This window comes from Phyllobates terribilis, unplaced genomic scaffold, assembly GCF_046119375.1.
Source record: "Phyllobates terribilis strain yellow unplaced genomic scaffold, ASM4611937v1 Scaffold_4__5_contigs__length_816908805, whole genome shotgun sequence".
In the NCBI taxonomy this organism is placed as follows: domain Eukaryota; kingdom Metazoa; phylum Chordata; class Amphibia; order Anura; family Dendrobatidae; genus Phyllobates; species Phyllobates terribilis.
Genome location: NW_027362764.1, coordinates 308104249 through 308126081, shown reverse-complemented (window position 1 = coordinate 308126081; position 21833 = coordinate 308104249). Strand labels below are relative to the sequence as shown.

Genomic DNA, 21833 nt, shown 5'->3' with positions numbered 1-21833 from the left:
CCCGGCCTCAGACAGTGCGGGACAGCGGGGAAGAGGTGAGTATGCAGCGCTTACCTCCGCAATGATGCAATTGACTTTGATCGCAGCATTGCAGGGGTTAATGTGCCGGGAGCGGTGCTGGACTGCTCCCAGCACATAGCACCTGGTGTCAGCTTATTGTCACAGCCTGTGTGTTGGCGATATCAACAGTGCGTACTAATACGTACCTGGCTCTTAAAGCCCAGGGCGCAGGTACGTATTAGTACGCACTGGTCTGTAAAGGGGTTAATAAAGTTCAGCTGCCAGGGGGCCGGATTAAAGGTCATCGAGGGCCCGTAAACTGCCCTTGGGCCTGAGGTTCCACACAGCTGATTGAGTGAGACAAATTTTTCAAGCTGCCAGTATCACTTGAGTATGCTGATATCTTTTAATCATGGCCTGCTTTACCGCTGTGTGCTTACAGAAAGAAAAGAGTTTAAAGTAAAATGTTAATTTCTCAAGTACTGCTGAAATTTTTAACATCTTCACGACCTTTGACTTACCTATATGTCATGTTCAGATAGGGGTTCCCGACCAAAAAAATATAGCTATATCACAATGATCGTGCGTGGCATAGGAGCTGTGCCAGCACAATCGCCACCGGGAGCTCGGTCTAAATGATAGCAGAGCGCTGGCTGTCACAGCCATGAGCGGTGCCCACAACGCCCTCGGCTGTTTAACCACCTAATTGCCACGATCGATATTGATCGCAACATCTAGGAGACTTCATCTCTCCCATCCGATCGGCTCGCCCTTGACATTATCGGGAGGGCCCAATCGTCATCATGGCAATCCAAGGTTATCATGCCTCTCTCTGGGTCTGCCAGCGATTGTGGCCTTTTTAGACCCTGCCAGCAGCATGGTCTAAGAGGCTTCTGCCATGGTAATACTGGCAGGTATAATGCATTGCAATAAAATTCCAAATATCGGCAGCTAAATAAAATCTTTAACTGCACTGGAATGCATTTAACCCTTGATCAGAGTGATAAAAGTTAAAACCCTACAGAGGGACTGTCAAAAATTAAAAAAACAATTCTGAAAATATTATTGTAAAAAAACTCAAATTTTAATAAAATTCTGGCACCTCTCAACTTTTATTCCAGCCCAGGATGCTTTAATACATCCCTCAATTTTTTTTTTTATTTGTTGGCTTTGCCTCAGAAACTGCATTTTTGGTGTCACCCCCACAAGTGTTCTATCAGATTAAGGTCCGGCTGATTGGGCTGACCACTCCATATCTTCAGTTTTATTGGACTGGAACCAAGAATTTGCTCGTTTACTGGTGTGTTTAGGGTCGTTGTCTTGTTGAAACACCCATTTCAATGGCATATTCTCTTCAGCGTAAGGTAACATGACCTCTTCTGGTATTTTAATATATGGAAACTGGTCCATGATCCTTGGTATGTGGTAAATAGGTCCGGCACCATAGTAAGAGAAACATGTCCATATTATGATGCTTGCGCCACCATGCTTCACTACCTTCAGAGTGTACTGTGGCTTGAAAGCAGAGTTTGGGGGTCGTCTGACAAACTGGACCCAAAATGAACAATTTTACTTTCATCAGTCCACAAAATGTTTCTCTATTTCTCTTTAGGCCAGTTGATGTGTTCTTTGGCAAATTGTATCCGCTTCAGTACATGCCTTATTTTTAATAGTGGGACTTTGCGGGGACTTCTTGCTAGAGATTAGCTTCACACAGATGTCTTCTAACTGTCACAGTATTCACCCGTAATTGAGACTGTCTTTGATCATCCTGGAGCTGATCATTGGCTGAGCCTTTGCCATTCTGGCTATTCTTCGATCCATTTGAATGGTATTCTTCCGTTTTCTTCCACATCTCTCTGGTTTTGCTTTCTGTTTTAAAGCATTGAAGATCATTTTGTCTGAACAGCCTATCATTGTCTGCACTTCCTCATAAATTTTACCCTCTAAAATCAACTTTTTAATCAAAATACAGTTATTCTGAACTACATACACAGACTCTAAAAAAACATGAAGGTCATGAATGCTGAGTCTGTTGGTTATCTTAGAATCTACTGCACCAACTGGTAAATTGTTTGACATGTGCTAATATATTTTATGCCAAAAAAAGTGATTAATCTTGTCATATTGAACTGCTATTATTTTGAACACTTCTGTATAAAATGGTCACAACCCCTTCAGTAAACACTGTAAATAAAAAATAAAAATTGCAAAAAGCTATGCTTTATCATACAATCAAAAAAGTGTCATAAAACATGATCAAAAAATTGAATGTCAATAGATATTCCTGAAAACGTCATCTTGTCCTACAAAAACAAGCTGCAATATAGCTCCATCAGCAGAGAAATAAGAAAGCTATAGCCCTCAGAATATAGTGATGGAAAAAACAATAATTTTTTCTATAAAATAGTTTGTGTAAAAGCGGCAAAACATAAAAAAAAGTATATAAATGTGGTATCACAGTTATTGTCCTGACCCGAAGAATAAAGCAGTCTTATACCACACTTGTTCCTGTACCACACTGTGAATGACATAAAAAAAAATCCTGATTAGCTGTTTTTTGTTTATTGCCTTCCAAAAATCTGAATAAAAAGCGATCAAAAATGTCACATGCCCGAAAATGGTACCAATAAAAGTGTCAACTCGCAGAAATCAAGCCCTCACATGACTGTCGGCAATTATGTAGAAAAATTATAGCTCTTAAAACATATTTATGCAAAAAATAGTGTGTGATGGCAGCCAAATATAAAAAAATTATATAAATCTGGTATCTCTGTAATGGCACCGACCCGAAGTATAAAGTTGTGTAATCACTTACACCGCACTAGGAACGGCGTAAAAAATAAATCAAACCAATTCTTGACCTATTATTGATTTTTTTTTTTTTTTTTTTTTCATTCTGCCTCCCAAAGATCAGAGTAGTGCTCGGCTCACCTTTATCCTGGTGTCTCTACACTGACACCCTCGTGTAATCGCTCAGTGTAATCTCTGAAATACGTGATTTAGACGGAACCCCTGACAGAAGATTAACTATAATGAGGCAGATGGAGGCACTGTGGACACTATCTGACCTGTGATCCAGCAGCGCGCATAAAAGCACGGTCCATCACAGTTTTGTAGACTTCTGAAAAGGACACCGCTGAGAGGCCAGACGGAGTCCAGACTAACTCTGCTGCCTCATTAGAGGGAATGGATCCCTCGCAGTTTCATCTGAATCACGTCATTTGGAGAGCACAAAATAAATGTAAAACATTCTTTAAAAACAAGCCTAGAAATGTTTCAGCTCACCGAATCAGTGCAAACCTGTGCTATTATTGTCTGTATCCTCTCTTTTACCTGCTCCCCTGCCCAGGAGATGTGGTTTCATCAGACCATGTTCTTGTTCAGCCACAGACATTACACAGTACACAACACAGGGCACATTTATAAGATTATCTCAGCACATGAAAAAAAAAAGTTAACCCCTTCACCCCAAAGCCTGTTTTCACCTTCCTGACCAGGCCAAATTTTTTAATTCTGACCAGTGTCACTTTGAGGTAATTACTCTAGAACACTTCAACGGATCCCGGTGATTCTGAGATTTTTCGTGACATATTGTACTTCATGATAGTGGTAACATTTATTTGATATCACTTGCGTTTATTTGTGAAAAAATCGGAAATTTGGCGAAAATTTTGCAAATTTCAAAATTTTAATTTTTATGCCCTTACATCAGAGAGATTTGTCAGACAAAATAGTTAATAAATAACATTTCCCACATGTCTACTTTTACATCAGCACAATTTTGGAACCAATTTTTTTTTTTTGTTAGGAAGTTATAAGGGTTAAAAGTTGACCAGCTTTTTCTAATTTTTCCAACAAAATTTACAAAATCATTTTTTTTGGGAACCACATCACATTTGAAGTGACTTTGAGGTCTATATAACAGAAAATGCCCAAAAGTTACACCATTCTAAAAACTGCACCCCTCAAGGTGCTCAAAACCACATTCAAGAAGTTTATTAACCCTTCAGGTGCTTCACATGAATTTTTGGAATGTGGAAGGAAACAATTAACATTTAACTTCTTTTTTTTTTTTTTTTTTTTTTTTTTACAAAAATGTTACTTTAGACCCCTTTTTTTTTACTTTCACAAGAGTAGCAGGAGAAAATGGACCCCAAAGTTTGATGTGCAGTTTCTCTTGAGCACACCAATACCCAATATGTGAGGGAAAACCACTGTTTGGGCGTATAGCAGGGTTCGGAAGGGAACGAGCGCCATTTAACTTTTCAAATGTAAAATTTGCTTGCATAATTAACGGACGCCATGTCGTATTTGGAGGGCTACTGCTAAACAGTGGAAACCCCCCCCACAAGTGACACCATTTTGGAAACTAGACCCCTCAGGGAACTTATCTAGATGTGTGGTGAGCACTTTGAACCCCCAGGTGCTTCACAGATGTTTATAACATTGAGCCGTGAAAATAAAGAAATCATATTTTTCCACAAAAATGTTTTTTTCAGCCCTAAATTTAGCATTTTTACTAGGTTAACAGGAAAAATTGCACCATACAATTTGTTGTGCAATTTCTCCTGAGTAAGCAGATACACCATATGTGGGGAAAAAACACTGTTTGGGCGCATGGCAAGTTTTGGAAGGGAAGGAGCTCCATTTGACTTTTTGAATGTAAAATTTGCTGGAATAATTAGTGGCGCTATGTTGCGTTTGGAGAGCCCCTGATGTGCTTAAACAGTGGAAACCCCCACGAGTGACCCCATTTTGGAAGCTATACACCTCAGGGAACTTATCTAGATGTGTAGTGAGCACTTTGAACCCCCAAGTGCTTCACAGAAGTTTACAACATTGAGCAGTGAAAATAAAAACAAATTTTTCCCGCAAGAATGTTTTTTTGCACAAAATTTTGCATTTTCACAAGGGTAACAGGAGAAATGGACCCCAAAATTTGTTGTGCAATTTCTCTTGAGTATGCAGATACCCCGTATGAGGTCAAAAACTACTTTTGAGGAATAGTGCAAAGCTCAGAAGGGAATAACACTCTTATTGTTCAGATTTTGTTAGACTGGTTTGAGGGTGCCATGTCACATTAGTAGAGCCCCTGAGAGGGGCCAGATCAGATGAGCCCCCACCCCCCATAAGTAACTTAATTTTACAAACTACACCTCTCAGTGAATCCATCTAGGGGTGCAGTGATCATATTGACACTACAGGTGTGTCACATAATTTTATACCATTGGGCAGTGAAGAAAAAGTAATTACATTTTTGCCACGAAAATTTTGTTTTCGCCCCAGATTTTACATTTTCACACTGGGAAATGGGTAAAAGTGGCACCAAAATTTGTCCCACAATTTCTGCTGAATGTAGAAATACCCCATATATGGCTGTATAGTACTGCTTAGCAGGGCCGGCTCCAGGTTTTTCTGGGCCCCGGGCGAAAGAGTCTCAGTGGGCCCCTTTAACACATACCATGATGCACAGATATCACAGAGAAATATAGATATAGTACAATGCAAAGATTTCACTTCTTACATGATATGAGTGATATCTATTGTAAATTCTACAATCGCTCAGAAACTGGCGAATCGCTCCACACGGTATACTGGCCCCCATAATATGTTCCATACAGGAGACTGGCCCCCATATAACACTCCATACGGAATACTGGCCCCCATATAATGCTCTATACAGAATACTGGCCCCCATATACAGTGGTGGCCAAAAGTATTGGCACCCCTGCAATTCTGTCAGATAATACTCAGTTTCTTCCTGAAAATGATTGCAATCACAAATTCTTTGGTATTATTATCTTCATTTAATTTGCTTGCAAGGAAAAAACACAAAAGAGAATAAAGCAAAAATCGAATCATTGATCATTTCACACAAAACTCCAAAAATGGGCCAGACAAAAGTATTGGCACCCTCAGCCTAATACTTGGTTGCACAACCTTTAGCCAAAATAACTGCAAACAACCGCTTCCGGTAACCATCAATGAGTTTCTTACAAAGCTCTGCTGGAATTGTAGACCATTCTTCTTTGGCAAACTGCTCCAGGTCCCTGATATTTGAAGGGTGCCTTCTCCAAACTGCCATTTTGAGATCTCTCCACAGGTGTTCTATGGGATTCAGGTCTGGACTCATTGCTGGCCACCTTAGAAGTATCCAGTGCTTACTCTCAAACCATTTTATAGTACTTTTGGAAGTGTTTTGGGTCATTGTCCTGCTGGAAGACCCATGACCTCTGAGGGAGACCCAGCTTTCTCACACTGGGCCCTACATTATGCTGCAAAATTTGTTGGTAGTCTTCAGACTTCATAATGCCATGCACACGGTCAAGCAGTCCAGTGCCAGAGGCAGCAAAGAAACCCCAAAACATCAGGGAACCTCCACCATGTTTGACTGTAGGGACCGTGTTCTTTTCTTTGAATGCCTTTTTTTTTTCCTGTACACTCTGTTGATGCTTTTTCCTTAGAAGCTCTACTTTTGTCTCATCTGACCAGAGAACATTCTTCCAAAACGTTTTAGGCTTTCTCAGGTAAGTTTTGGAAAACTCCAGCCTGGCTTTTTTATGTCTCGGGGTAAGAAGTGGGGTATTCCTGGGTATCCTACCATACAGTCCCTTTTCATTCAGACGCCGACGGATAGTACGGGTTGACACTGTTGTACCCTCGGACTGCAGGGCAGCTTGAACTTGTTTGGATGTTAGTCGAGGTTCTTTATCCACAATCCGCACAATCTTGCGTTGAAATCTCTCGTCAATTTTTCTTTTCCGTCCACATCTAGGGAGGTTAGCCACAGTGCCATGGGCTTTAAACTTATTGATGACACTGCGCACGGAAGACACAGGAACATTCAGGTCTTTGGAGATGGACTTGTAGCCTTGAGATTGCTCATTCTTCCTCACAATTTGGTTTCTCAAGTCCTCAGATAGTTCTTTGGTCTTCTTTCTTTTCTCCATGCTCAATGTGGTAGACACAAGGACACAGGACAGAGGTTGAGTCAACTTTAATCCATGTTAACTGGCTGCAAGTGTGATTTAGTTATTGCCAACACCTGTTAGGTGCCACAGGTAAATTACAGGTGCTGTTAATTACACGAATTAGAGCAGCATCACATGATTTTTCAAACAGTGCCAATACTTTTGTCCACCCCTTTTTTTAGGTTTGGTGTGGAATTGTATCCAATTTGACTTTAGGACAATTCTTTTTGTGTTTTTTCATTGAAGACAAATTAAATGAAGATAATAATACCAAAGAATTTGTGATTGCAATCATTTTCAGGAAGAAACTGAGTATTATCTGACAGAATTGCAGGGGTGCCAATACTTTTGGCCACCACTGTAACGCTCCATACAGAATACTGGCCCCCATAAAACGCTCTGTATAGGATACTGGCCCCCATATAATGCTCCATACAGGATACTGGTTCCCTTATATCACTCCATACTGGATACTGGCCCCCATATAATGCTCGATATAGGATACTGGTTCCCTTATATCACTCCATACTGGATACTTGCCCCCATATAATGCTCCATGCAGGCTGTTCCCCCCACATAATGCCCTATGCAGGATGTCCCTTTCCCCCCATATAATGCCCCATGCAGGATGCCCCCCCATATAATGCCCCATGCCGGATGTCACACACCCCTCTTTATAATGCCCCATGCAGGATGTCACCCCCCCCATATAATACTCCATGCAGGCTGTTCCCCCCACATAATGCCCTATGCAAGCTGTTACCCCCTTATAATGCCCCATGCCGGCTGTTCCCCCCCTTTATAATCCCCCATGCAGGATGTCACCCCCCTCTTTAAAATGCCCCATGCAGGATGTCACCCCCCTCTTTAAAATGCCCCATGCAGGATGTCACCCCCCTCTTTATAATGCCCCATGCAGGATGTCACCCCCCTCTTTATAATGCCCCATGCAGGATGTCACCACCCCCCTCTTTATAATGGCCCATGCAGCATGTCACTCCCCTCCCCTCTTTATAATGCCCTATGCAGGATGTAACCCCCCCTCTTTATAATGCCCCATGCAGGATGTAACCCCCCCTCTTTATAATGCTCCATGCAGGATGTAACCCCCCCTCTTTATAATGCCCCATGCAGGATGTCACCCCCTCCCCTCTTTATAATGCCCCATGCAGGATGTCACCCCCTCCCCTGTTTATAATGCCCCATGCAGGATGTAACCCCCCCTCTTTATAATTCCCCATGCAGGATGTAACCCCCCCTCTTTATAATGCCCCATGCAGGATGTAAACCCCCCCCCTCTTTATAATGCCCCATGCAGGATGTAAACCCCCCCCCTCTTTATAATGCCCCATGCAGGATGTCACCCCCTCTTTATAATGCCCCATGCAGGATGTCACCCCCTCTCATTATAATGCCCCATGCTGGATATCACCCCCTTTCTTTATAATGCCCCATGCTGGATGTCATCCCCCCTCTTTATAATGCCCCATGCAGGATGTCACCCCCCCCCCCTCTTTATAAAGCCCCATGCTGGATGTCATCCCCCCTCTTTATAATGCCCCATGCAGGATGTCACCCCCCCTCTTTATAAAGCCCCATGCAGGATGTCGCCCCCCTCTTTATAATGCCCCATGCAGGATGTAACCACCCCCCCTTTATAATGCACAATGCATTGATGTCACCCCCTCTCTTTATAATGCCCCATGCAAGGTGTCACCCCCTCTCTTTATAATGCCCCATGCAAGGTGTCACCCCCTCTCTTTATAATGCCCCATGCAGGATGTCACCCCCTCCCTTTATAATGCCCCATGCAGGATGTCACCCCCCCCCTCTTTATAATGCCCTATGCAGGATGTCACCCCCCCTCTTTATAATGCCCCATGCAGGATGTCACCCCCCCCCCATATTATGCCCCATACCTCCATACATAAAAAAAAAAAAAAAAATCAAATACTCACCTCACTCCTCCTCACCTGCTGCAGCTGCTCAGGTCTGGACTCCAGCATCGCCGGCGTCTTCCCGCTCTGCGCTGCCTGTGATGGTTCTGGGGAGGGCGCGAATGAAAGACGTCCCCGCACCCTCTGACCTGAGATGTCACAGGGAGCGCACAGCAGGAAGACAGCGGATCTGCGGAGGCACGGGGAGAGGTAAGTATCCGGCTGCCGGGGCCCTGAGCAAGCGGGGGGGAAGGGCGGGCGCTGGCACCGCTCTCCTCCACCCATAGCCCGGCGGGGTGCTTGACCGCAAGTGGGCCCCCCTCCTGCTCAGGACCCCGGCACTTGCCCGGGTGCTGACGCTGCCCCTGCTGCTTAGCCACACGGCGAGACTCTGGAGGGACGGAGCGCTTTTTGCCTCCTGGAGCGCAGATTTTCTTAGAATAGTTTGCGGACTCTATATACAGAGACCCTACGTGCTAGGAGAGCAGAATCCCTCTCATGTGACCCCATTTTGGAAATTATACCCCTTTGTGAATTTATCTACAGGTGTAGTGACGATTTTGACTTTTACTTTAATTTTTTCACTGAAGGGGTTAACTAGTGGTACAGTTTTATAGGTCAGGTCATTACGAACACAATGATACCAAATATGTGTACTTTTATTGTTTTTTTTTTTTTTATACAGATAAATATTCTTATTGAATTAATATTTTTTCTTTTTTTTGTGATTTTTTTTAATTTTTTTTACATTTTTTTAAAATATTTTTATAATTTGTATTAAATATTTTATTACTTTTTTTTACATTGTACCACGGTGGGACAAGATTATCAAACTGGCAGATCGTTGATCTGAAGCTCTGCAGTGCATCTGCACTGCAGAGCATCAGATCAGCGTCTGACAGGCAGTAAGGAGGCATCTCAGCTCCTGCTCTCTGAGAAGGCGCTGAGTGGCCACTTTCCTGTAGGACCCTGAAGGACCCCGTGGGCATCTTGGGACCGGGGGTGACCATGGAGACCATCAACACAACACGATCACATTGCGTTGTGTTGATGGGATCACAGAGGGAACCCACTCCCTCTGCGATGTCGCTGTCACTACTGACAGCGGCATCAGAGGGGTTAAACGGTGCTGCGGTGTGTCAGCTCTCACACAGAGCTGACACCCGCATGTGATCGTGGCGGCGCTCAGCGTGAGCCCACCCGATCACCATACCGTACATGTACTTCTCTTTGAGGGAACGCAACTCCCTCAGAGCAGTACATGTACGACACATTTCTGGAAGGGGTTAAACACCTCCCATTGGAACTTATTATTCCAAGATCTATTGATTAAAATGAAAATTAATTATTGTTTGTGGGACAACTCTTAAGGCGCACCTGTCATCAGGATTGTGCTCAGTAAACTACATACACTGTCAGGAGGGTGACATTACACTGATTAAAATGATACATTGGTTGATGAAATCCGTCCTGTGGTTTTTGTGTAATCTTTACTTTCAGTTTGGAGATAATGATATTCTCGTGCTCCTCGGCGGCCTGTGGGGTGGGCTCTATCTGGTGCTCTGCTTATATATTCATCTGTATGCTCTTATTACAGCTCAGTGTGCCTTCACTGACCTGCCTCCTATTTTACATAATGTATCTAGTAGTGCGGGGCTAGCCCTCCTTGCCCGGGCTTAGAGCTTTAGTAGGCATCCCTTTCTTGGAAGGTTTGTTGTGGTACCATGTTGGTTGTTGTTTCCATTTGATGATAATGGATTTGATGGTGCTCCTGGGGGATCATCAGAGATTGGGATATTTTTTTTTAATAACCCAACCCTGACTTGTACTTATCAAAAACTTTGTCCCAGACTTGTTTGGAGATCTCCTTGGTCTTCATAGTGGTGTTTGGTTATTGGTGCCTCTTGCTCAATGGTGTTGCAGCTTCTGTGGTCGTTCAAAAAAGGGATGTACAGTATATACTGACAGACCATGTGACATTTACATTGCACAGATGTGGACTTGCTTTCACTCAATATGTGACTCATGATGGTAATTTCTTGCACCAGAAATTTCAGGGGCTTCATCAAAAAAAGGTGTGAAAACATATGCACATGCTAATTTTTAGTTATTTGATGCCATACATTTTACTTTATCCCTATATTTTTCTCACTTCACTACCTTAGTCTATTTGATGCTGAAGCATCACATACAAATCTGATTACAAAATGATTTAAACACAGGTTGTAATGTAACAAAATAGGTAAAAAGACAAGTGGTGAATAATTTCGCAAGCCACTGTATACTTGACTTGACACCTTTTTAACTATTTAAACCTGCCCTGTTACAATTAACTGATACATACTGTCTAATTTTTTTTTTATTTTTTATTTTTTTAGATGTGATTAAGTTTTTTTTCTTCCCTAAAACGCATAAGATATTTTAGACAATAAAAGGCGTTTATTTTGTTTTAATACACAAGCACTTGTGCCTGATATTTATATTTTGATTCTTTAATGACATGTTTTCATATAATTACTACTTACACATAATTCTACGTGCCTGGAGCAAGCCATCCAAAGGCGTTCTCCCAATTAAGCCTGCTGCCGATTCTGATTTATGCCTACCAAATAAATAATAATAATGTAATAATAAATAAACTGACCTAATAGAATAAATGTTTCAAACCTTTAAATTGCCGTAATACAGTTGTTACCTAAAACTGTCTTGATCCATAATGCAAACAGCATATAAACGTAGTTTTTGTTATTTTCTTTATCCATACATTTCATGTCCATACATTCCATACGTTCTTGAATACTTCATAATAGTTGTAATAATCAAGAATGAAACATCCAGACTGCAATGCGGGCTCAAAACAAGCTTGCAGACTGCAGTTGGAGTAACTGTGTGGGCAGTCCGTGTGCACATGGACACTATGATTATGTAAGGGGGTGACCGTTCCGGTCATGTTCCTCTTCCTTCCTTATGCACAATGTATTGTCCTCTGCTTATATGTCTACGAACATGTATGTGACCGTTGTATGAACTGTTAGTTGCATGATCAATTAGGTTTAAATAGGATCTGGGCAGTGCAGAGGTGGGCACTTTAAGATAAGATGGAGTTAAGGTAGGAAATAGTTAAAGAATTAGGAGTTGCTCAGAGTGGGAGGAGCAGGACAGTGGAGACTGGGGGAAGTGACTGTTGAGGGCAGTGGTTACAGGACCAGGGAAAGGAGCAGCAGCATAGTCAGTCCAGCAGCAGAGAATCGTCGGCCTGTAAATCAGACTAAGGCTATGTGCCCACGATGCAGAAATGCTCCGGATTTTTCCTGAGCATTTCTGCATCTCCCTGGCAGAAAAAATGCATGCGGATTGTACATGCGGATTGTACATGCGTTTTCCTGCCATGGACAAGCGGCTGTGAAGCGTTCTTCACATGCATTTCCTCATGCGGGTTGTCAAGCTCTTTCCAAGCGATTTTAGCATCACTTGGAAAGTGCTTGACAACTTGGTCACACTATATAAATCCATGCAACCGGCATGGATTTATATAGTGTGACCGAAAGAATGGTAAAAAATAAATATATACTTACCTTCTGATGGCCCTCGGTGTCCTTGTCTTGGCTTGCCGGCAGCTCGTGGTAGACTAAAGGACCTGCCGACGTCAGCGGTCGCGTGTCCCGTCACATGACTAAATGACATCACCGCCGGTCCTTGAGTCCACTGCGAGCTGCCGGCAAGCCGAGACAAGGACACCGGAGGCCATCAGAAGGTAAGTATAATGTTTATTTTTTATTTTATTTTTATTTTTTATGGTACCCGGGTCCGGAGGAGAGTCTCCTCTTCTCCAAACCCGGGTACCATCCGCACATTGAAATGCATGGAATCCGCATCTACATATGCAGTGATGCGGATTCCATGCGTTCCAATGTAAGTCAATGGCGGCGAAAACGCTGCGCTTCCGCAAAATAATTGGTAGTGCTGTGGATTTTTCCGCACAGCACATGCGGGTCATCATTGGGGAACATGGCAGGCCTTCTATCAAGCGTTTTTTAAGTGTTCATGCAGTGGAATTGCCGATGCGGAAATGCTTAAAAAACGCATAGTGGGCACACAGCCTAAGAGTTTACCATTACGCCCAGGACCTACAGTCTAGAAGAGGAAGCTGTGTGGCTTCCTTTAAGTCCTCCAAGAAGCGGAGGACTGGATGGACGGGGATTAGTCCCGAGAAGGCTGTGCTTGACTCAAAAGGCTGCAATGCCTCAGCTATCTTAAGGGTCAAAGAGGCTAGCTAAGAAAATGAATAGCTCAGGACAAACAGATGGTAAATAAGAACTCGTGCTGTGTAAAGAACTGTAACTCTGTCAATGTGAATGTCCTGTCCTGCTATGCTGAAGAAGAAAGTAAAGTTGTGTTTTGATATAAACATGGAGTGGAAGTCCTTTAATGTAGAAGAGGCGGTCCCTGAAGGCATGGATCGAGGATGAATCAGAACTACAACCAGAAAGTAAGTGATGTGCAGCACAAGCACCACATGGAAAGATTAGGATCCTTGTCTTTGGGAGCCCGGTTGAAGGAGTACAGCATTCCCTCGGCATCACAGCCACCATAGGTCCCTTACTATTAGACAGCAGCAGGACAGAGACGCTGCCTGATGATCCAGGGCAACACCTCTACGGCAACAGGGACCTCCCCCTTCCTGAAGCCTCTGGTTCATATGGTCTGTCCACACTGTTACTCTTACTGCAGCTTGGAAGCCTGTTTGAGGCCGCATCGCAATCTGGACGTTTCTTTCAGTGGTGATTATTATGAATTATTTTTTCTTTAAGATTAAGATTTTATGCTCAACTGGATGATTGTCTTTAGAATTGAATTCACTGTTACATAACCTTTTATTTCAGGTCTTCATTTGGAAATTGGATGTGTTCAAACCTTGAAACTAAAATATTTGATGTGGACTATTTCAGCTTTTTGTTCTCAGCACTTACAGGTAAAGTATATTTCAAAGTCCTTTTAATGCTTAGATTCTGTTTGGTAAATTTCCAATGAAAAAGTTATGATAGAGGAGCATGTGATACATGAGGCTCCTCCATTTCAAAAACTCTTAACTTAAAAAAAGCAGTTTTTCAATTGGAGTAGGTTCTAGTCACATACCCTTCTGTTAACTATCAGAATTAGAGAGCACTAAAAAGGACAGGAGTGGAACCTATAATACTTATATATTAGTAAGTGGAACAAAATCATGTCCCAGATATGATGATGAGGAAAATTATTTTTATTCACATTGTGTTTCAACACCGTACCGGCGTCTTGTTCGAGTGAAAAAAACAAATGTGCAAAACATGACAACAGATGGGGTTTTAAACACCGAAAGGAAACACAGAAAGATTGTATTGAGCTTTGTAACATGTCGTTTACCTCACAATAGAGCTGGATTCCCATCTACATTGCTCAGTATTGCTGTATAAACTCCTACTTATTGCTGCTTTTGTCTTTGTGTTAACTAAGGAATGAAGAGCACTAATTCCTCATGTCTGTGTGTACTGTATTCTTGGGTTATATAAGAGATCATAGTAGCTAGTTTCCTCCCACCAGCTCAGTCAATTCTAAATTAAGAGCTAGAGCCTGAAGAGGGGAAAAGTGGTGAACATGCAGGATAGGAGACATATTAATGTTACTAATTGTGTTATTCCTTATATATGCACGTTTGACTTATTGCTTCAAGTTTCATGTTCGGCCTTTTGCCCCACATTTGGCGTTTGTTTGGCCTGCCAAATCTGTCTCCTATCTTGGTTTATCTTCCAGCTTGATTTAACCTTGGGTCATGTGGTTTGACTTAATTAGCCTTTTGCCTTGTGTTTTGGGGAGGCTGGCTGCCTAGTAGCTTTGTAGGTGTTACCAAAAAAAGCTTCAACTTAACCCACAAAAAGACATGTCCATTATCTGTTAAAGGAAATATAATCGCAGTTACTGGTAGCACAGAGACTTTGGAGAAGCAACAAGGCTACCCCACAAGAAATCTGGTGAAATCTGCACTACCACATACAAATAATTTCCGCTCCCTTCTGAGCTTCACAGTGCCTAAACTGCACTTAATGTCCACATGTTTGGCATTAGTGTAGCAAGGAGAGCCCAATAATTTACAAGGTGCGTGTCTCCAGAAACACAAGCTGGGCACAATGTATTGGGACCTACAATTTATTGGCTGTACAAAGACATATTTGCAATTTTCTCTCTGCAACATCCACAACGTGGTTTTTGGAAATCGCAGTGTGTCAATATCATCCCTGTAGATAAATTTCCTGAGGGGTGTAGTTTTCAAAATAGGGTCACTTGAGGGGTTATTTTTCTGGTCTGCCACTTAATGGCTCTGTATATGTAATCTGCCCTACTATTGTAGGAAAATTTGCCCTCCTTCCCTCCCTAGCCCTGCTGTGTGGCCAAACAGTACTGTGGAAGAAAAATAGAGTATTGCCACTCTCAGGAGAAATTGTGTGACAAATTATATATATGGGGCCATATTTTCTGATTTTTACTATGGAGGGAATGAAGAATCTGGTGCTGAAACATCATTTTAGTGGTAAAAATGTAATTACTTCACTGCCCAATGGTATAAAATTCTGTGACACACCCGTGGTGTCAACATTCTCACTGCACATGTGGATTAATTCATTGAAGTGTGTAGTTTGTAAAATGGGGTCACTTATGGTGGGTTCTGTTCTCTCACCTCTTGGGCTCTGCCAATGTTACATTGCACCTGCAAATTATTCCAGAAAAATCTGAATCCCAATATGGTGCTCCTTCCCTTCTGAGCTTTGCACTGTGTTTGAAAATTAATTTCTGACCACATACTGGGGGTATTGTGTTCTCAGGAAAAATTGCGTAACAAATGATGTGGTCCAATTTCTGCTATTAGCCCTTTTGAAAATCAAAAACTTGGGGTTAAAACAACATCTTAGTGGAAAAAAATCTAGTTTTTCATTTCCACACCCAATGTTATACAATTCTGCAAATCACCTGTGGGTTTAAAATGCTCACTACACCTTCAGAGGTGTAGTTTTCAAAATGGGGTCGCGTTTTCTACTGTTTTGGAATCTAAGAGGCTCTCCTTATGTGACATGGTGTCCACAATCTGTTTTAGCAAAAATAGTGCTCCTTCTCTTTGCCCAAACAGTAGTTTCTGGTCACATATGGTGTATCGGCGTACTCGGGAAAATTTGCGCATCAAATACTCTTTTAAAAATTAAAAACTTTAAAGCTGAAGCAACATTTTCATGGAAAAAAAAATATTATTTTCACAGCTGGATATTCTAAAATTATGTGAAACATTAGTGGGTTCAAGGTGGTCATCACACCACTTAGATGAATTCCTTGAGGGGTGTACTTTCCAAAATGTGGTTATTTTGGGGGTGATTTCTGCCGTTGTGCACATTGGAGGCTCACCAACTATGTCTTTGCGTCTTCAAACTATTGTTGGAAAATTTGAACTCCAATAATCAAATGACGCTCATTCCCTTCCACCCAAACAGTAGTTTCGCACCACATATAGGGAATCGGCGCATACAGGAGAAATTGCATAAGAAAAAATGGAAACACTTTCTCCTGTTATCCTTGTGAAAATGGAAAATTTGGGCCTAAAGCAACATTTTTGTGGGAAAAATGTAATTTTTTTTCTTTTTCACCGCCCAATGTTATAAATATAAAAGTAAAAAAAAATTTCTACTCCCCTTAATAAATTTCATCAAAGGTTTCAGTTTGCAAAATGGGGTCACTTGTAGGCATTTCTTACTTTAGGGCATATCAAGGCTCTCCAAATGCCACATGGTGTCCGCAATCTGTTCGAGCAAAAATTGTGATCCAAAAGTCAAAGGGCGGTCCTTCATTTCTGAGCCCTGCCATGTACCCAAGCAGTATTTTCCTACCACATATGAGGTATCTGCATGCTCAGGAGAAAATGAAAAACAAAATCTATTGTGCATTTTCTCTTGTTACTTTTGTGAAAATGAAAAATTTTGGGCTAAAGCAACATGTTAGTGGGAAAAAAACAACTTATTTCCACAACTTAATACTATAACATTCCGTGATGCACCTTTAGGTTGGTCAGCACACCCCTATATGAAGTTGTTGAGGGGTAGAACCAAAACAAAAAAGCCAATAAGTTAAATATATAAAGTTTATTAATGCAAAAGATATTAACAAGAATTCTGTAGAACAGAGACGTAACCCGCAGGTCCTGTAGCTCACCGCATCTTGATCTGCCCCCGGGCCGTGTCACGTGACCAGACTCCGATCATGTGCTTGTCACATGGTCTGGTCTCCGCTCGCGTTACCCGGCCTGGGCTATCAGATGACGTGGCAGAGGGTGGGACTTTTGCAGACTCCGTGGTTCAATCTGCGGCATTTCCCTCTACCCCTGACCCCTGGTAGCATATGATTGGATGCGGTTAATATAAAAGGTGCACCATGCTGATCTGACGCCACGCCCCCTGACAAAGGCTAGGACCCGGAAACATGTGTAGGGACCTGGCGTCAGCACAGCATGAGGGATGGCCACAGAGGACTCATGTCAGTATGGCTGTCTGATTGTGTCCAGATATCTCTGAACAATAGTGCTGAAATCATTTAGTATATAGCACTTGTTTATCCAGTACCCTCAATGCCATTATGTATGGGCCTAATTTTGAATTACGTAATATACAGTATGTGTATCCCATCTCCTTCTGTTGTCCCTGATGCATTAGCATTGCTCTCTGGTTACGTCTCTGTTCTGTAAAATTCTTGTTAATATCTTTTGCATTAATAAACTTCATATATTTACATTATTGGTATTGGCTTTTTTGTTTTGGTTCTATTTTGTATTTATAGCCATGGTTTGAATATTACTAGATTGCCCTCAGTATATTGTGCTACTTTTTGGAGCATTATTTGCTTGTTATAAAGTTGAATTTATTTTGAACTCCTTGGGGTGTGTAGCTTCTAAAATGGTTTCACCTTTGTGGGGTTGTGGAGGGTTTCTGCTTTTTTGGTACCTCAGGGGCCTTGCAAATCCACAATCTATTACAGCCAAATTTACGCTCCAGAAATCAAATTGCACTTCTACCCTCACATGCCCTGCTGTGCGCCCAAGCAGTAGTTTCTCACCACATCTGGGTTATCTGTGTACTCGGTTGAAATTGCACAACAATTTGTGTGTTGTTTTTTTTCTCCCTATTACTTTTGTGAAGATGAAAGCAACATTAACCCCTTTCTGACGAGAGACGTCGCTGTGGTCTGGGCCTTAATGACCGGGTACGTATAGATACGTCTTGGCGATCGCAGACGCACAGAGGCTGTGCACGCGCGCGAGATCGCCGCCAGGTGTCAGCTGATTCTGACACCTGGCACTTTAACCCCCTAAATGCTGCGATCGCAGCATTTAGTGAGCGAGCAGAGGGACAGAAGCCTCTCTGCTCTTGGATCGGACTCTCCACATCTTTTGGAGAGCCCCTGATGTGCAGAGCGGGATCGTAAGAGACCCTGCTTCCTTACGATCCTCCACCACAGCGACTCCCCGGTAAACCGATATTCGGACCATAAGACACACCACCATCCATTTTCCTCCCGAATGGGGGGGTGGTGGAGTGCATCTTAAGGTCCCAAAAATACGGTATATTCCCCCATCCTAATCCTGGTATGCATGCCCCCCTCATTCCTATCCTGGTATGCATGCCCCCCTCATTCCTATCCTGGTATGCATGCCCCCCTCATTCCTATCCTGGTATACATGGCCCCCATCCCTAATCCTGGTATGCATGGCCCCTTCATCCCCATCCTGGCATGCATGGTCCCATCATCCCCATCCTGGTATATATGGCCTCCTCATCCCCATCCTGGTATGCATGGTCCCCTCAACACCATCCTGGTATGCATGGCCCCCTCCTCCCCACCCTGGTATGCATGGCACCCCTCATCCCCATCCTGGTAAGCATTGTCCCCCATCACTGCACACATGAAAAAAATAAACACTACTCATCTTCCCTCTGCTCCAGCGCTGCATCCCGTTCTGCTGCGGCAGCTGTTCTCAACCTGTGAGCTGTGCATGACGTCACTGCCGTCTGCCCCCACACGGAGAGGTCATCTGCTGGAATATTCACTCCTCTCCACACCGGGACTATGGGAGTGGAGAGCAGTGAATATTCCTTTTCTTTAATAGCGGGCACACAGTCAGTCTCAGCCACGGCTCGGCGATAACGTGTGTCCGCTGTTAAAGAGCATTAATATTCACTCCTCTCCACGCCCATAGACCCAGGCTTGGAGAGCAGTGAATATTCATGCTCTTTAATAGCGGGCACATAAGATGTCCCCCACTGTCGGCACTGAACTGTCACTGCGTGTTTACATGCAGTGACAGTTCAAATACATGACGGACATAGCAGGGCAAGGAGTCAGTCATTGAACGTAAAGGGATTAAAGGGAATCGGTCACCAGGTTTTTGCTACCCCATCTGAGAGCAAAATAATGTAGGGGCAGAGATCCTGATTATAGAGATGTGCTACTTGCTGAGCTGCTTGCTGTCATTTTGATAAAATCACTGTTATCTGTTGCAGATCTAGCAATTCACTTAATGTTGATCTCTGTTAAACCCTGCACACACCACTGATTGGCAGCTTTCTTTTTCTGCCTATTTACAGTATACATAGAAAGCTGCCAATCAATGGAGCACTGGGTTGTACAGCGCTCGTGAATATGCTTGACCTGCAGCAGGTTTACTAGTACTCTAATGATGAACTCTTGCTGATAAGTGATTTTTTTTCTTCTTCAAAACTACACTATGCAGCCCAGTAAGTGATACATTGCTGGAATCAGGATCTCTTTCTCTGCATTATGCTGCTCTGAGATTAGATGGCAAAAAACTGCTGATTTATTCTGCACTGCCCATTTGACTGGATTATTCTTAGGATTTTTCCTTCAGGTGTAAGATCTTTCAAGTTATGTTCCCTCCCTATCCAAGTGTTACTTTGTAATTCTCTCACGGGTGCTGTTATGGATGGTGGGAAAAATGAAAATTACTTGTAATTTGGTTTTCCAGAAACCCACGATAACACTCTTACTTATTGCCTCCGGCTTGTAAATTTTTTGAGGTATTTTGTTTCTTCCTTGTGTGAAGAGATATACCAAATAAAGTTGGTTGAGTATCAATGAAGATGTAAGATGATTATCCATTTAAATGGCTCCTGTTTGATTACATCAGGATCCACGCATTAGGGCTGGCTTTCAGTAAGAGCTGGGGCTCGCGGGCACAACTACCACTCTCAATACATAGACTGAACCTGCGCTTCCCCTATTAGTGGAAGGCGAACACTGCCAGGAGGAATAAAGTTAATTTCCTCCCCGCAGCGGATGGTCTAAGTGCAGGCGCCAGGCAGGTTCACAGCGCTATTAACCTGCAGATTAACCCCCTATCTGCAGATTAATAGCATTTTTCAGTTGACCAGTTCCCTTTAAGAACTCTACTTTTGTTTCATTAAATAGTTATTTTTTATTAAAACACAGGTCATTGGTTTGTTCCTAGACAGAACTCTGATAACAGTACTATTCCTGTAATGGGCAGTGTACCTTTGTGTCCATGCCAAGGACAGATTTTTAAAAAGAGAAAGTGAACCCATGAAAGTTCCTATTTAATGTCAGCAAGCAAATATCGCAAATTTGAAGGCATCATTACAGAAAGCATATTTAAAAATTACTAAACTTTCTTGAAACTGGAATATCTAATAATAATATCCAAGATTTCATCACATTCTAGATGTATGAAGCACCATACGAGTGGCATCATGGTTGGTGGAACTTCTCTCAAGAAACTGGAATATTTTTTTAGGTTGTGCAGTGAAATACTATGATTTTTTTCCTCACAACTTTTACTGAAAGGAAAATGTTTTACAATTTACCCAGATGCATCATTTTTATTATATATTTAATCCTATGCATTGTAGAAATCCAGTCTGTGTTTTGCATGATGACAAATTGCTATGGTTTTTCCTTAATTTTTTTTCTTTTTTTTTTATTTAAAAGGATTTTCTGCTGAACAGCTGTCATGGATGCAAAGTAATAAAATAGCTTCTAAAGTGAGCAGTACCAAAGTCTCCCCGATCACGCTTTTCTTGACAGATCAACCATTTTTTGCACATCACAAGACTGTCATGCAGGTAGTATTATTTCATATAAAATAAAATACTATTGCTTAGCATGGTAAAGTGTTCTGTACTACTACCATATGTATTGAAATAATTATAAAACATCTGTAATAAAGTGTATAATATAACCCCTATGAGTGTTGTGTGTAAAAACTTAAAATAATGAACACTTTATTTTTCTTTTAAAATGAAATTGTACATCCAGACAAGTTATGTTCATCAAATATATAATGTTCTGAAAAGTAATTCTTCCTTTTACTTACAAGTAAAGTGAAGAATTACTAAGTAGTGATGAGCGAGCACTAAAATGCTCGGTTTGCTTGTTGCTCTGGTCGATCAAATCGTAATGCTCGTGTGGTCGACCCCAGCAACGAGCCCAATGTAAGTCAATGGGAAACTAGGGTATTTTTCCAGCGCCCCCCTCCCGGAGGTCTGCAGGGGCCTAAAAATTGCCCTAATCTATGGGAACAGTGCTCAATGGACATGGGAACAGCATGGGAAGACCACTGGAATCATCTCTGACTCCCAGGTCACTACTGTGAACAGTGTTGTCAGAGTATTGGCATTGCTTTCAACAGTGAAAAATACCTTCACTGGTAATGTCATTTTAACATTTTACTTCCTTATCTGGCCATGTGGTATGTGAGACATGATCAGATACATCCTGTTTCATTTTTGAAGGAGGGACTCAATGTCACAAAGCCTATTTTTATAGGGCCGTCATGCGGCCCTTACTATTGTTAGAGGTACATCAGCTAGCTATGCTTTGT

The 21833-nt window shown here is 42.2% G+C and overlaps 1 protein-coding gene across 1 annotated transcript in view; it reads left to right on the top strand.

Moving 5' to 3' along the window:
- TEX10 (testis expressed 10) overlaps positions 1-21833 on the top strand; it is a 269253-nt gene that overhangs the window by 140761 nt on the left and 106659 nt on the right. Inside the window, exons 9-10 of the mRNA XM_073678358.1 lie at positions 13795-13883; positions 20942-21075. Of these exons, the coding sequence (XP_073534459.1) occupies positions 13795-13883; positions 20942-21075 (223 nt within the window). The remainder of the gene's footprint in view (positions 1-13794; positions 13884-20941; positions 21076-21833) is intronic.